The 13407-nt window shown below is 51.0% G+C and overlaps 1 protein-coding gene across 1 annotated transcript; it reads left to right on the top strand.

Moving 5' to 3' along the window:
- Positions 1 to 2857: 2857 nt before the first annotated feature.
- On the top strand, positions 2858 to 11434 carry PROCA1 (protein interacting with cyclin A1). The gene is made up of 5 exons (XM_036340720.1): positions 2858 to 3179; positions 7746 to 7832; positions 9994 to 10129; positions 10416 to 10574; positions 10660 to 11434. The coding sequence occupies exons 1-5, from the start codon at positions 3092 to 3094 to the stop codon at positions 11312 to 11314; spliced, it is 1125 nt and encodes a 374-aa protein (XP_036196613.1). The 5' UTR covers positions 2858 to 3091; the 3' UTR covers positions 11315 to 11434.
- Positions 11435 to 13407: the final 1973 nt, after the last annotated feature.

The following is a 13407-nucleotide window of genomic DNA, read 5'->3' as shown; positions in this document are numbered from 1 at the left end:
TGTGGTGTTCTTGAGGCTGGAGCCTCCTGCTGGGATGCTGGACGTCTCTGGCCCCTGGGCAAGCCTCAGGCAGGCTGGGAGCTCAGGGACCATGTTTGGGGGGGCGGGGCTGCACTCTCACTGGGTGAAATCTGAATTGTTGGCTTTGAGAGCCCTTTCCTGTAGTCCTTTCCCCCAAAATGTGTCCTACTTGGTGCTTATACCCAAATTTCCACCACTGGATAATATTCTTTCCTTCCTTCTCCCTCTATTCCTTCCTTCCTTCCTTCCTTCCTTCCTTCCTTCCTTCCTTCCTTCCTTCCTTCCTTCCTTCCTTCCTTCCTTTTCTTCTCTTCTTCTTTTGCCTCTTCCTGGCTTCCCTTTTATTTATTTTGTTAATCCTCACCCGAGGATATTTCTCCATTGATTTTTAGATAAAGTGGGAGGGGGGGAAACAAAGAGAAACATCAATGTGAGAGAAACACATCAATTGGTTGCCTCCCCCACATGCTCCCACCAGGGCGGGGGATGGAGCCTGCAACTGAGGTACATGGCCTTGACTGGAATCGAACCCAGCACCCCCCAATCTGAGGGCTGACACTCTATCCACTGAACCAAACCAGCTAGGGCCCACCTTCCCTTTAAAAAATGCTTCTCTGCCCTAACTGGTTTTGCTTAGTGGATAGAGCGTCGGCCTGTGGACTGAAGGGTCCCGGGTTTGATTCCAGTCAAGGGCACATGGCCAAGTTGCAGGCTCGATCCCCCATGGGGGGGTGTGCAGGAGGCAGCCGATCAATGATTCTTATCATTGATGTTTCTATCTCTCTCTGAAATCAGTATATATATATAAATAAAATAAAAAATGCTTTTCTGAGGGGAACAGTGAGAAGTGATTGAGTTTTTGATACTTTTTGGATTGACCATAAGGCCCAGGGAGGTAGGGCCTTGGCTATTATTCAGAAGATACGTTATCTAATACCTAACTATATTAGGGGTATAAACATAAAATTATGAGTGGTACCTTTTTACATCTGAAGACAGACTAAAGAACTAAACTGAATAAAAAATCAGATGTGTATTTTTCCCTCTTCAAAAGAGACATACGTGCATGACCTGCACTTGAATCCTCACTTGCCTCCTCTTGTGTCCTCTTAGGGCGCTCAGGCAGATCACTTATCCTCTGTGCCCCAATTTCTTCATCTATAAATGAGGCTAATAATACTGATGAGGTTTCATGGGTGAAATCAGATAAGACACTACCAAGTACATAGGAAGAGCTCAAAAACCTCAGCTATCATAAGTATACAGGAAGAGTGACCAAGACCCTGGCTCATTGTTGACATCTGACCCAGAGCTATACATCAGTTGGAAGTATCTCAGACATCTGGACCAACAATGGAGGGACACACGTGGCCTGGTGCCATCCTGGGAAACCATGGAGGGTCAAGATGAGAATACAGATCCTGGCCCCCAGTCAGCAAGTGCTCTGTCCGTTCTATGCCTGTGTTCATTCTTCCCCAGCTCTGTTCTTGGAGGGTTGACTTTTTTTGCACAACCCTCTTTTGCCCTGATTTCCCCATCCCCATCTGTCCCTAGAACTGGAGGTTCTGGGTGGGGGTCTGACCCAGTCATGTTGCTGGGTCTGGAGGAAAGTGAAGGTTGATATCATGGAGAGCAGCAGCAGGAGGGGCCCTTGGTTTCTCTGGAGAAAACAAAGTTTAAATACCATCCATTCCTTTCCATCCTTTGAGGCATAACCTCACTTTGGAGCCTGATGCCAAGAAAAATTGAGGGGTGTGATGTGTGGAATGCCGGTTGTAAGGCTCTGACATTCTTTCACATTCTCCTGGAATTGTCTTTTGTTTATCTTTGCACCCTCATAGGACTGCACTCATCAACCCTTTCCTTGCACAGAGCTTGTAACTCAGTGTGTGAGTGTGTGTGTGTGTGTGTGTGTGTGTGTGTGTGTGAGAAGTCTGCACCACAATACTGTTGTGGAGTGTTTGCGCTGAGTAAAATGTGGGGAGCAGGGGTATGGTTCTGTATTCTGGGTAGCCTCTGTGAGAGGTGTGTGCATATTGTATTAGTCTGTGTGTGGTGAGATTTTGTTCTGTGTGCTAAATGTGTGATACAGGCATGCACAATGTGCATGCTATCCTTAAGGGTGGGAGGGGTGTATGGTGGAGGGATGTGTGTAGGTTACAATGAATACAGTGGATCCTGCTCCCAGCACTGGGCAAGCCTATGGAGACACATAAGGTTGTGTGACTGAAATAAGATAAAGCACCAACACATAGGAAGAGCTCAAAACCCTTAACTATTATGATAATTTGGGGGGGGAAATTGACCAAGACCCTGCCTTTTGTTAAGATCTTTATTGGGCAGTATTTCTCTGGGTCGGGGTGCCTCATGGGGGCCGGAAGGGAATACTGGTAAGAAGCTCTGGCGGTGGGCGCCCCCTTGGGGCTGGGCTCGGACATCCAGTCCTCATCCGAGGACTCTGCGGGCGGAGAGAGAGAGAGTGATCCTGGCCTCCCGCCAGGCCTGGAGGAGCCCCAGGAGAGCCGGGATGAGGGGTGAAGTGGGAAGCCGTCCCTCCCCAGGCCGCGGGGAGAGGGTCACGTGCAGGTTGGGGGCGGGGCTAAGGGCCGCGGCGAGGTTCGGAAGGGACTGGGAGGGGCCAGGAGCGGTGCGAAGAGTAAGTCGAGAGAATGGAGGGGGCGGGGCTAGGGGCGGGGCTAAAGTCTGGGTGGGGGCAGGAAAGCGTTAAGAGCTGGGGGTAGATCTGGAGAGGAACTAGGATGGGCCTGAGCGGCCTAGCTAAGGTTTGGGCCTGAGATTAAAGGTGAGGTACTAAGGTTAAAGTGGAACAAAGGGGGAAGAGCCCTGCAGGCGCTGGGGTGCCCCGGATGAAGAGCGTGGCTGAAGCTTAGTCTTGGGCTGAGAAGACATCGCAGCTTAGAACGGGTCTGGGAAGGTGGGTGGAGGGGTGGGACCAGCATGAGGCAGAGCTGAGGGCTCCAAGGGGGCGAAGCTGACATTGGGGTTTACGGTTGCCTCGGCCCAGCTGAGGTTCAGAGTCTGGTAGAGAGGAAGAACTGGGCCGAGAGCGATGTGGGTGAGGACGACAATGACCGTTGAAAGGTGGACTGAGAAAGAGACTGAGGACAATGCCAGCACCTGGGATGATAGCAGCAGTGGTAAGGCGAGGGCGGGGCAGCAGATCAGGGGAGGGCTGGCCCGAGGACCTAGTGAGCCTGACAAAGGAGGCGGGGCTAAGGGCAGGCTGGGGCGGGGCTAGAGCCTGGGGGCGGGCTCACGGCGAGCCGCGGACCAGGATGGAGGACTGGAGTCCCGAGGGCCTGGGAATGACCTCCGGGTCCGGCTGGATCGGGAGCTGTAACTCCTGTTAGTAGGGCCAGGAGCCTTCGCTGTGCAGCAGCCCAGGGCCCGGGCAGTAGCCCAATTAGTGCGGGGCCTGGCTGGAGCCCATGGTCCAGCGTCGACCCTGTCGCCGGGGCTTGGGCGGACGGTTCTGTTGACTCTGAGGGCAAGGAATCTGGTGGCTCCGAGCGTGACGTCACAATCGCCTACAGACGTGGGCGGGGCCGGGGGCTTTCCTAGGAGACGCGTGCACACTGGGCGTGCCTTGCTCCCTCCTTTTCCCTCCTTCCCTTCCTTGTTATTTCCCCCCCTTTCTTTCTCCCTCTCGCCTTCCCTCCCTACCTTCCTCATTCATCTGCTCCAGTGTCCAACCTGGAATCCCACCGCCTGTGCTGCCAGGGCGGGGGGAGCTCCTCGCCCGCAGGACTGGGAGGATTTTGTACAAATGAGCATCACCTGTGAGTTTTGAGAGGCTTCTGTACAAATGAACATCACCTGTGAGTTTTGAGTTAAGTCCCTGCGCCCTGATGTCTAGTGAGAAAGAAGACACACACATCCCTCTTTCTTTTAAGCCATTACCCTCCTCATTCATTATGAAGCCCCCCCTCCCAACCCCATGTCTAACCTCAGTCACTTTCGCTGCGGGAGCTCCCTCGTTCTGCCTGTGAAACGAGAGAGCAGATTGCCTTCCTCAGATTTGAGGAGAGTTACTAAATCCCACCCCTTGGCAAACACTTATGATTGTCAGGACTTAGAGCAGTGGTTCTCAACCCTGGCTGCACATTAGAATCACCTGGGAATCTTTTTAAAATCCTAATTTCTGGGCCTCATCCTCCGGAAATTCTGTTTGTTACTAATGTTGTGGCCCCACCCCATAACAAAGAAACAGAATTTCCAGAAGATGAGGCCCAGAAATCAGGATTTTAAAAAGATTCCCAGGTGATTCTAATGTGCAGCCAAGGTGAGAACTACTGGCTTAGACGAAGTTAGTGGAACCTGCATGAAGACCTTTTTTTAAAAAAAAAACATTGAATACAATAGTAATTAAATTTTTTTTATTTCAGAGGAAGGGAGAGGGAGAGATAGAAGAAACATGACGATGAGAGAGAATAATTGAATAGCTGCCTCCTGCACACCCCCTACTGGGGACTGAGTTCTCAACCCATACATGTGCTCTGAAGGGGAATGGCCTTTTGGTTCATAGGTTCAAGCTCACCCAATGAGCTGGGCTCATGTATTTTTTCAATCAACCAATATTTACTGAGTATTTTCTTTTTCTCTAAATCCTCAAGAATATGCTTATTGATTTTATTTTAGAGAAAGAGGGAGGGAGCAAGAGATAAATATTGATAGGAAAAACATTGATTTGTTGTTCCACTTATTTATGCATTCATTGGTTGACTCTTGTATGTGCCCTGACCAGGGATTGAACCCACAATTTTGGCATATCAGGACAATGCTCTCTAATCAACTGAGCTACCCAGCTAGGGCTTACTGAGTACTTTCTATGTCCCAGGACCTATAGAAGCAGAAACAGATGAAATACGGCTCTTGTTCTCAAGTTGCCATATATGCATGAGGTACCCTTGCAGGGTAAAGGGAAGTAAGACATGTGTGACCAATTCTACTTTGATAGCATTGTTCTTTCCAAAATGAGCAGGTATTTCTGGGTAGTGGGAGGCAGGAGAGAAGGAATGGAGAAGGGGATGGATGATGGGAGGAGCTGATAGTTGAGAAAGGAACCAGGGCCCTGGTCCTGGGGTGGGGACATGATAAGGACATCATCTTGAAGGCAGTAGAATGCTATTAAAGAAGAGGAACATGGCAGACCAGTTGGCACCTAGAAAACTCACTTTGGCTGCATTGTGAGGACTGGATGAGGGTAGTGAGACAGGAGGTGGGGAGGCCGGGCAGGAGGTTACTGCAGTTGTCTTGGTGAGAGATAATGAGGGTGTGAACCAAGACAGAGGTAGATGTGGGAACAGATAGGCATGGCAAGACTTGGTTATCAAGTTGGTATAGAAGTGAGGGAAAGGGTGACTCCTAGATTTCTAGCTGTGGTGTCTATTGCTCTCTGAAATGGAAGATACAAGAGGGGGTGGTTCATGGAGTTTAGGAAGAAGATGGTAGGTTCATGTGGGACATGTTGGTCTAAGATGTTTGGGAACATCCAAGAAGATATTGGCTACCTGCTCAGCAAAGCAGTCTGGATTGGAGATCCATCCAGAATTATGGATGCTGAAACCATCGAGCTGGATGACATTATCCAAGACAAGCACTCTGAGAAGTAGAGTAAAACAGAAACCTGGTGATCATCAACTGAAGGGGTACAGCAGAGGAGTTAGGAAAGAACTAATGAGCTTGTCAGAGAAAAAAGAGAGGAATGAGAGAGGTCTGCATGGAAGCTGAAGGAATAGAGCAGTGATGGCGAACCTATGACACGCGAACTCATTTTTTTGGTTGATTTTCCTTTGTCAAATGGCATTTAAATATATAAAATAAATATCAAAAATATAAGTCTTTGTTTTACTATGGTTGCAAAGATCAAAAAATTTCTATATGTGACACGGCACCAGAGTTAAGTTAGGGTTTTTCAAAATGCTGACACGCCGAGCTCAAAAGGTTCGCCATCACTGGAATAGAGCACGCAGAAGGAAGAGATTCATTGGTTAACAGGGTCAAGTGAGATAAGACGAAAAGAAGGCCACTGGGCTTGGCTATTGGGAAGTTGTTGACAGCCTTTGCCCGGGTAATGTGATAGAGAGGCCAGGTGGCTGCCATGTGTAGGTGGCTGGAACAGAGACAGAGGTGAAGATTCTGAGCTCGCTGAAGGTAGGGTCTGTGCCTCCTCTGGTGTCCAGTGAAGCTATCCAATATGTCTGTTAAATGAGTAAATAAACTTGGATTGGAAAGGAAGAGGAGTGGGATATGTAGTGCTAGAGGGAGAAACAGGGTTCAGAGAGTGCTTTGTTTAAAGTTGTTCAGAGCCTATAGGGGGGAAACAAACCATTAAATAAGGAGAAGATCAAACTTCTGGCTGGGACCTAGAGTTCAGGTGCTTTGGGCAGGAGGAAGAAGGGGAGCCTCCCCAGGTTGGGGGAGAGTTGATGAGGGTGGGAGCAGCCACAGATAAGGCTGGTGAAATGATCTGCTGGGAGGAACAGCAGCAGGAAAGGAGCTTCAGGGAAGTGCTGTGGAAAGCAGAAGGAGCTGACCAGGGAACTGTAAAAAGATGACCAAGTGCCACTGAAGGCTCAGTTGAAGTCCCCAACAAATCAGCTTCCTTTTCTAAAAAGATATTTTTTATTGATTTCAGAGAGGAAGGGAGAGGGAGAGTGAGAAAGAAACAGCAATGAAGAGAGAGAATCATTGATTGGCTGTCTCCTGCACGCCCCCACCCTGGGGGTCAAACCCACAGCCTGGACATATGCCCTGACCAGGAATAGAACTGTGACCTCCTGCCCTAACCGGTTTGGCTCAGTGGATAGAGCGTCGGCCTGCGGACTCAAGGGTCCCAGGTTCGATTCTGGTCAAGGGCATGTACCTTGGTTACGGGCACATCCCCAGTAGGGGGTGTGCAGGAGGCAGCTGATCGATGTTTCTCTCTCATCGATGTTTCTAACTCTCTATCCCTCTCCCTTCCTCTCTGTAAAAAATCAATAAAAATATATTAAAAAAAAAAAAAAAAAAAAAAAACAAAAAACTGTGACCTCCTGGTTCATAGGTTGATGCTCAACTACTGAGCCACACTGGCTGGACTCAGCTTCCTTTCTTAAGCAGAACTCAGCTCCTGATGCCCCAAAGGACAAACTAACTGTGGGAAGTAGGGAAGTGCAGGCTCTGCCCTGTGGTTGTTGATGCAGCTGCTGTCCCAGTTGGAATTCTACTGGTGGACAACTTCTGACCCAGCTCCACCCACCCTATGACAATTCCTGAAACTCCTTCCTTGTCTAGATTGGCTCACTCCTATTGTTTCTCCAGATTCAGTTCCTGTTAAGCTTCTTTCAAGAAGATTTTCCTAATCTCACCCTACACCAAGCATGTCAAACTCGAAGCCCGCGGGCCACATGAGTTTGACATGCTTGCCCTACACCTTCACTGTCTCAGTAGGTGCCCTTGTTCTCTGCTTCCACAGTCCTCCTTCCCACCATTTCCCTCACTGGCAGTGTCTGCGTCACACCACAGTCAGGAACTGTTCCATATACCGCCCCTGTGTTTCTCTTCTCAAACCCTCTCCCAGCCCCTTGAAAGCAGGGTCTCTTTTTGTAAATCTGCATCTTGGATGCAGCTGGTGCCGGACACCTGTGGCATCTCAGAAAATGTTTGATGAATGAATGGCATGGGGAGGGGATGCTGTCTGTGGCCACTCTGTTCTCTCTCAGATGTAAACAGGTTACCCAGTTGGGAACGAGGACATCTGCTGGCTGGTGTGGCGTCTAGCACTGATGCATCTATATTCTCCTCTGAAGGTGGGTCCCGGGGAATCTCTGGCTCCAAAAGCCCCACCACCCCTACCTTGGGAAAGCTGACCCCTGGTGGTCGGCAGAAGGGAGGGAAGTGTGTTCCTGAAGAGGTTACCCGGCAGCCCGACCCCCACCACACCCCCTACTCATGCCAGAGAGGGCCCCTTTCTGGAGACCACAATCACCCCTTTGTATAACACTTTATGGTGCACAAATACTTTGAACTGAGTCCTCACAACAACCCTGTATAATAGGTTACCACCATCCCTATTTTAAAAATTAATTTATTGATTTTAGAGAGGGAGGGAACTGTTCCACTTATATACTCATTGGCTGCTGATGGGATTGAACCTGAAACCTTGTGCAAATCTTGGTATATCAGGATGATGCTCTAACCAACTGAGCTACCTGGCCAGGGTGCCATCATCCCCATTTGTGGGCAGAAAAATGAAGACTTAGAAAAGCAAAGTGACTGGTCCTTAGTAACCGACCTTGTGACAGAGCCAACACTTGGACTCTGACTTCAAGGACACTGGCCACTGTGCTGCCCTTTGCCCCAGTCCAGCAGTGCTGAAGCAAGCTGAGGGTGTGGCCCTATTCCAAAGTCCTGCTCACGTCCTTATGAAGAAAGGACATGAGGAGAGGAAGCAGACAGGGAGGCCACCAAATGGGTCAAGCGTATATGGGGGACCTGGGACCCTCGCAGCCTGGTCAAGGGAAGGGAAGGAAGGAATGTGGGGCAAGGCTCAGACCACGCTGCCGTCTACTCATCTCTCAAGTATTTAAGGCCACTTGGACTAACACAGCCCCAGCCGGGGGTTTATGAAATCCCCCCAGTTCCACACCTTGTAGTGGCTGGATAAAGGTGCAATCCTCCTGGCCTGTTTGGTGGGAAGTTAGCCAGCCATGGCACCCCATGCCAGACTGCTATGGAAGTCACTGGTGTTCATCCACTTCTCCCTCCCAAGGTGGGTGGAGTCAGAGTCCAGGGGAGACCTGCAGGAAGGTGCTTTGTCCTCTCTGCCTTGATGTGTGAGGTCTTGGGCACGTGAAGGCATTTCATGGGCTTACCTTTTGGAGAGTGGACGGAGGGGAGACCCATTGGTAGACTGGAGTCCTAGGCAGGGTCGGAGATGAGGCAGTGCAGGTAGAGGCTGGGAGACTCCAGTGTGTGTCCAGGGCTTGCATTCCATTGAGTAAAAGAGGTGGGAATCTTTCTCCAGGACTTCCCCTTAATCCCAATTCTTACCCCAGCAGCATCTCCCCTGTTCCCTGGCAAAGTGGACATGGTATGTGTGCTGCCTACAAGGGACTCAGGTTGGGAGTGGGTTGTTCAAGTCTGTGGTTCCAAGGACTGGGGAGAGAGAATGGAGGGGGAGTGGGAATTTGATGGTTAAAGAGCAGGGAAAGAATCCAGGGTGAGCATGGGAAAGGGGAGATGTGAGAAGGGTGCCTGGAGAGAGAAGGAGCCTGGAGAGAGGAGGAAAAAGGCGGGCCCAGAGTCAGGAGAAGCAAAGGGGCATGGCATGTGGTAGGACAGGCCTTAGCTCCCGTCCAGGCATGAGCCACCATGCTGTGGCGGTCCTTGGGGCCGGAATGGCGTGAGAGGCTTCGAGGGGTAGGATGAAGGCCTCCTGGGCCTGTGCAGGGCAGGCATAGGAGCTGGGGATGCTGTGTTGCTGGCTCTAATCACTGGGGACTCTGAATTGGCACTCCTCAGTCTGCCATGGCAAGAGGGCTGTCCCCTAAGAGGCACCCTGTGGAGTGAGGTAGCTGACAGTGTGCAGCAGCTGCACGAGGTCAGCAGGAGCCAGTGTAGGGAGGGCTCCATGGAAGGCAGGGGAGGGGAAGAGGCAGGTGTCACAGGACGGCAAGAGGGCTTTGGTGAGGGCCTTGGTGAGACATTTTCCTGGGAGCGTGCAGGGGGCAGACAGATCCATGCAGTAGGTTGGGGAAAGCCCACTGGTGAGACCTGGAGTTAACTACTGGACTGAATGACTACTATGAAGTAGAAGCAGCTGCCTGTGGGTGGGTGTGTGTGTGGGGGGGGTGGGGGTGGTTGGGGGCAGGTGAATTTGGTGAAGCATATAGACTGAGCTGTGGAAGGAGAGATCCAAAGATGTGCTGCTACCATTACCTCTGTATGACCCAGACTCCGACCCCTTAGGCGAGTTCAAGGACACTGACAGGTGCTGCTGGAATCACAAGCAGTGCACTGGGCATATCATCCACCCCTTCACCTCTGACTGTGGTCACTACAACCTGCACCTGCACTCTCTCAGCCACTGTGACTGTGACTCTAGGTAAGGACCCTCCTCCTTGGGCGATCCACAGCCCATGAGACTCCTGGGAAGAGCCAGGTCCAAACTTTCACTGCGGTCCCCTCCTTTAGCTTTGACCAGGCACTGCCAGCCCAACCCCAGCTTTGTAAACCTGGCTCTGCTCCAAGAGCAGTGGGGAGGAGGTCTTTTGGCAGCCTGGGCTGAGCTGCAGTTACTACTCGGAAAGCCCACTGTCCTTCAGGCTCCTGGCTCTGGGCCCCTGGGGAGTCCTGGAGATGTGGGAGCCAGGCTGAGTTCCTTGTGGCAGGGTGAAGGACTGCTCAGAGAAGACAAATAGCAGCATCTCCCAAGATGTAGGCCCAACCTGTTCCCAAGATGTGGGCCCAACCTGTTTCGACATCGTCCAGACCCCTTGCTTTGAGCTCATCCCTGAGGAAGAGTATGTGGAGCGGTACTGGTATGGCTGGTGAGTGCGGGCAGGCTGATGGGGGCACTGTAGGGCATTGGCCCTCGCTTTTTGTCAACCTTCTCTTACCCTCCCTCCCTCCCAGGTGCAAAAACCTCAGGCCTGTCTCTGTGGCAGTGATCCACCATCCCCTCCACCACGAATTTAGAGATGACCTAAATGAAGAAGAGGAAGAGGAGGAAGAAAGCAAGCCTCCCATCCCGACTGAGGTGGGGCCCACCGCCACCACACCCAAGGACAAAGGCATAGGAATGGGCACGATCATGGGCACATCAGACTCGGCCGCTCCCATTACCATCTGGCGCTCTGAGAGTCCCACAGAGAAGTCCCTGGGCAGCAGGGTTATCAAGAAGGTCAAGAAGAAAAAGGAAAAAGAGAAAGATGAGGAGGATACAGATGAGAAGGCAAAGATGAAGAAAAACGTCAAGAAGGGCAAGTTGACTAAAAAGAAAAGCCCAGTTAAATCAGAACCTTCACCTCCAGACTTGAGCAGATCATTAAGCCCAAGGGAGCTGGTCAGGCTGTCAGAATCCAGCCCAGAGAGCCGGGAAGACCTGGAGAGTGAGGACAGTTACAATGACCCCAGGCAGGAGCCCTCCAGCGAGGATACTGTAGAGTCATCACCCAGAAAGAGAGATAAGAACACGGTCCAGGCCAAGAAACTTGGGGCAAAACCCGCTCCAATCAAGAAAATGAACAAGAGGAAATCCCCCCCAGTATCCAGCCCCAATCTCAGTTGAGGCCGGGCGACCAGGTGAAGAATAAATGCCATCCAGCCTGTCGCAAACCCCCTGCTGCTCTTCTCTCCCTCTAACTTGGCTGCTGCTGGGGGGCGGGGGTGGGCTCTGGGCATAGCTGGAGCGAAGGGGGTAGGGGCCTGTGGTGGTTTCTAAAGGGCAGTCCATCTGCCAAGAGGAAGTCCATGGGAAGGTAGGTGGGAGGGCAGGGAGGGGCACTGTAACAGCCTGTTTCTCTGTAACATCCTAGGCCCAGGGCAGAAGAGCACATCTGGGTGAGGAGGGAAGGAGGCTTCCCATCTACAGGGAGGCTGGTCTGTGTTAAGTCCACTCTGGGACAGGCGGGATTATCTGTAACGATACCCCTAATAAACTGAACCTTTTAACCTCTGCCACTGTGCCTGCCCTTCCCCTCTTTTAAGTGGCCCTGGAGAAGGTGCTGGTAGCACCAAAGGGAACATGATCTTACCAGTTCTGTGGACCTGCTCCTACAAGGCCCTTCTAGACCTTTTGTGCTAAAGGGAACTGAACTGAGTTCCCTACTAAAAGCCAACCCCTCACCTCCCCGCAACTCTTGCCAAAAGCCAGAGATCTTAAATGAAGAAAAAGCAAGGAAGGGCCTTGGCCAGTGTGGTTCAATTGGTTGAGTGTCATTCCATGCCCTGAGAGATCACCAGTTCAATTCCCCGTCAGGGCACATGCCAGGTTGCAGGCTCATCCCCAGTGGGGTAGTGCAGGAAGCGGCTGATTGATGTTTCTCCCTTTTTCCCTCTCCCTCTCTCATTAAAAAAAAAAGGCAAGGAAGGGAGCTCACCAAGTTTGGGGAGCAATGGCTTTTTTTTTTTTTTTACTTCTTTGCTGAGCCTCAAGCAGAGGAAAAGGAGTAGGAAAGCCTCACTTTCCCAGCCCCGACTCACAGAGCAATGAGACAAAACCTTTGGGAAGAAACAGGGAGATCAGCGTCCAGAATAAAAGAGGCTGTGGCGCTGGGGAAAGGACCAAGGCCTGGGAACTGGCCTGCAACAGCCCAGCTCCCTTTTCCAGGGCCAGTGTTTGTGTGTAGCAGGCAGCGTGGGCCCATCCTGGGTCAGACACACTTAACTGGTGTAGAAGTACTGCCAGACATTCAGGCCCAGCTGGCAAAAAGGGAAGAGATGTGCAGGGGCTCAGGGTGAGAAACCCAGATTTACCTGTGGCCTTTCTCAACTGTGCCCAAGAAGTCCACAGGTGCTCCTCGACTTACGATGGGTTTATGTCCAGATAAACCCACTGTAAGTTGGAAATATCGTTAGAGCGAAAATGCACTTAACACACCTGAACAACTTAGCCCAGTCTACTTTAAACGTGCTCAGAATACTTACATCAGCCTACAGTTGGGAAAAGCATCTAGCACAAGCATATCAAAGTCAAAGGCTAACACGGGCCACATAAACGAGGCATGCGGCCTGTGGGCCGCGAGTTTGACATGCTTAATCTAGCACAATGAACACACTGTTGTTTACCCTAGTGATTGCTTGCCTGCCTGGGGGCTGCAGCTCACTGCTGCCGCTGCCCAGCATCATGCAGCATCAGGAGAGTATCCTACTGCCTATCACTGGCCCGGGAAAAGAGCAAAACTCAAAATTTGAAGTACAGTTTCTACTGCAAGTGTAAAGCTTTTGCACGACTATAAAGTCAAGAAATCTTAAGTGGAATCATTATTAAGTTGGGGGCCATCTGTAGCAGGCTCAGTGGCTGGCAGTGGCTGTGTGTGAGTGGAAGTAATAGCAGCTAACATTTACTGAGGCCTTATGAGGTCCCAGGCATTGGGCCAAGCACTTCACACATTCTTTCTATCTGTCCTCACAGATGCTCTGATGAGGTAGGTATCACCATCTCCTTTACAGACAAGCAGGCTTAGAGATAACAGGAGTGTGCTCAAGGTCATAGGACTGGGAAGTGGAACAGGAATGTGATATCAGGCAATCTGGTGCAGAAGCCACATGCTTCTCAGAGTAACTTGCCTTTCTGATGGCCTGGAAGAGGGAGTCGGAAGCCCTCAGAGCTCCAAACACTGCTTTGAAAGCCACCCCTCAAGAACCAGAGAGGGAGAGAGA

The sequence above is a fragment of the Myotis myotis genome, unplaced genomic scaffold (assembly GCF_014108235.1).
Source record: "Myotis myotis isolate mMyoMyo1 unplaced genomic scaffold, mMyoMyo1.p scaffold_m19_p_17, whole genome shotgun sequence".
Lineage (NCBI taxonomy): Eukaryota > Metazoa > Chordata > Mammalia > Chiroptera > Vespertilionidae > Myotis > Myotis myotis.
The sequence above is the reverse complement of the archived record's forward strand: the minus strand, read 5'-3'. Positions and strand labels throughout refer to the sequence as shown.

Bases quoted from the DNA above. Each gene is read 5' to 3' on its own strand.
- PROCA1 (XM_036340720.1), top strand. From the start codon at position 3,092: ATGTGGGTGAGGACGACAATGACCGTTGAAAGGTGGACTGAGAAAGAG. The intron at 10,130-10,415 runs GTAAGGACCCTC...TCCTTGTGGCAG, and splicing joins CACTGTGACTGTGACTCTAG to GGTGAAGGACTGCTCAGAGA. The intron at 10,575-10,659 runs GTGAGTGCGGGC...CCTCCCTCCCAG, and splicing joins GAGCGGTACTGGTATGGCTG to GTGCAAAAACCTCAGGCCTG.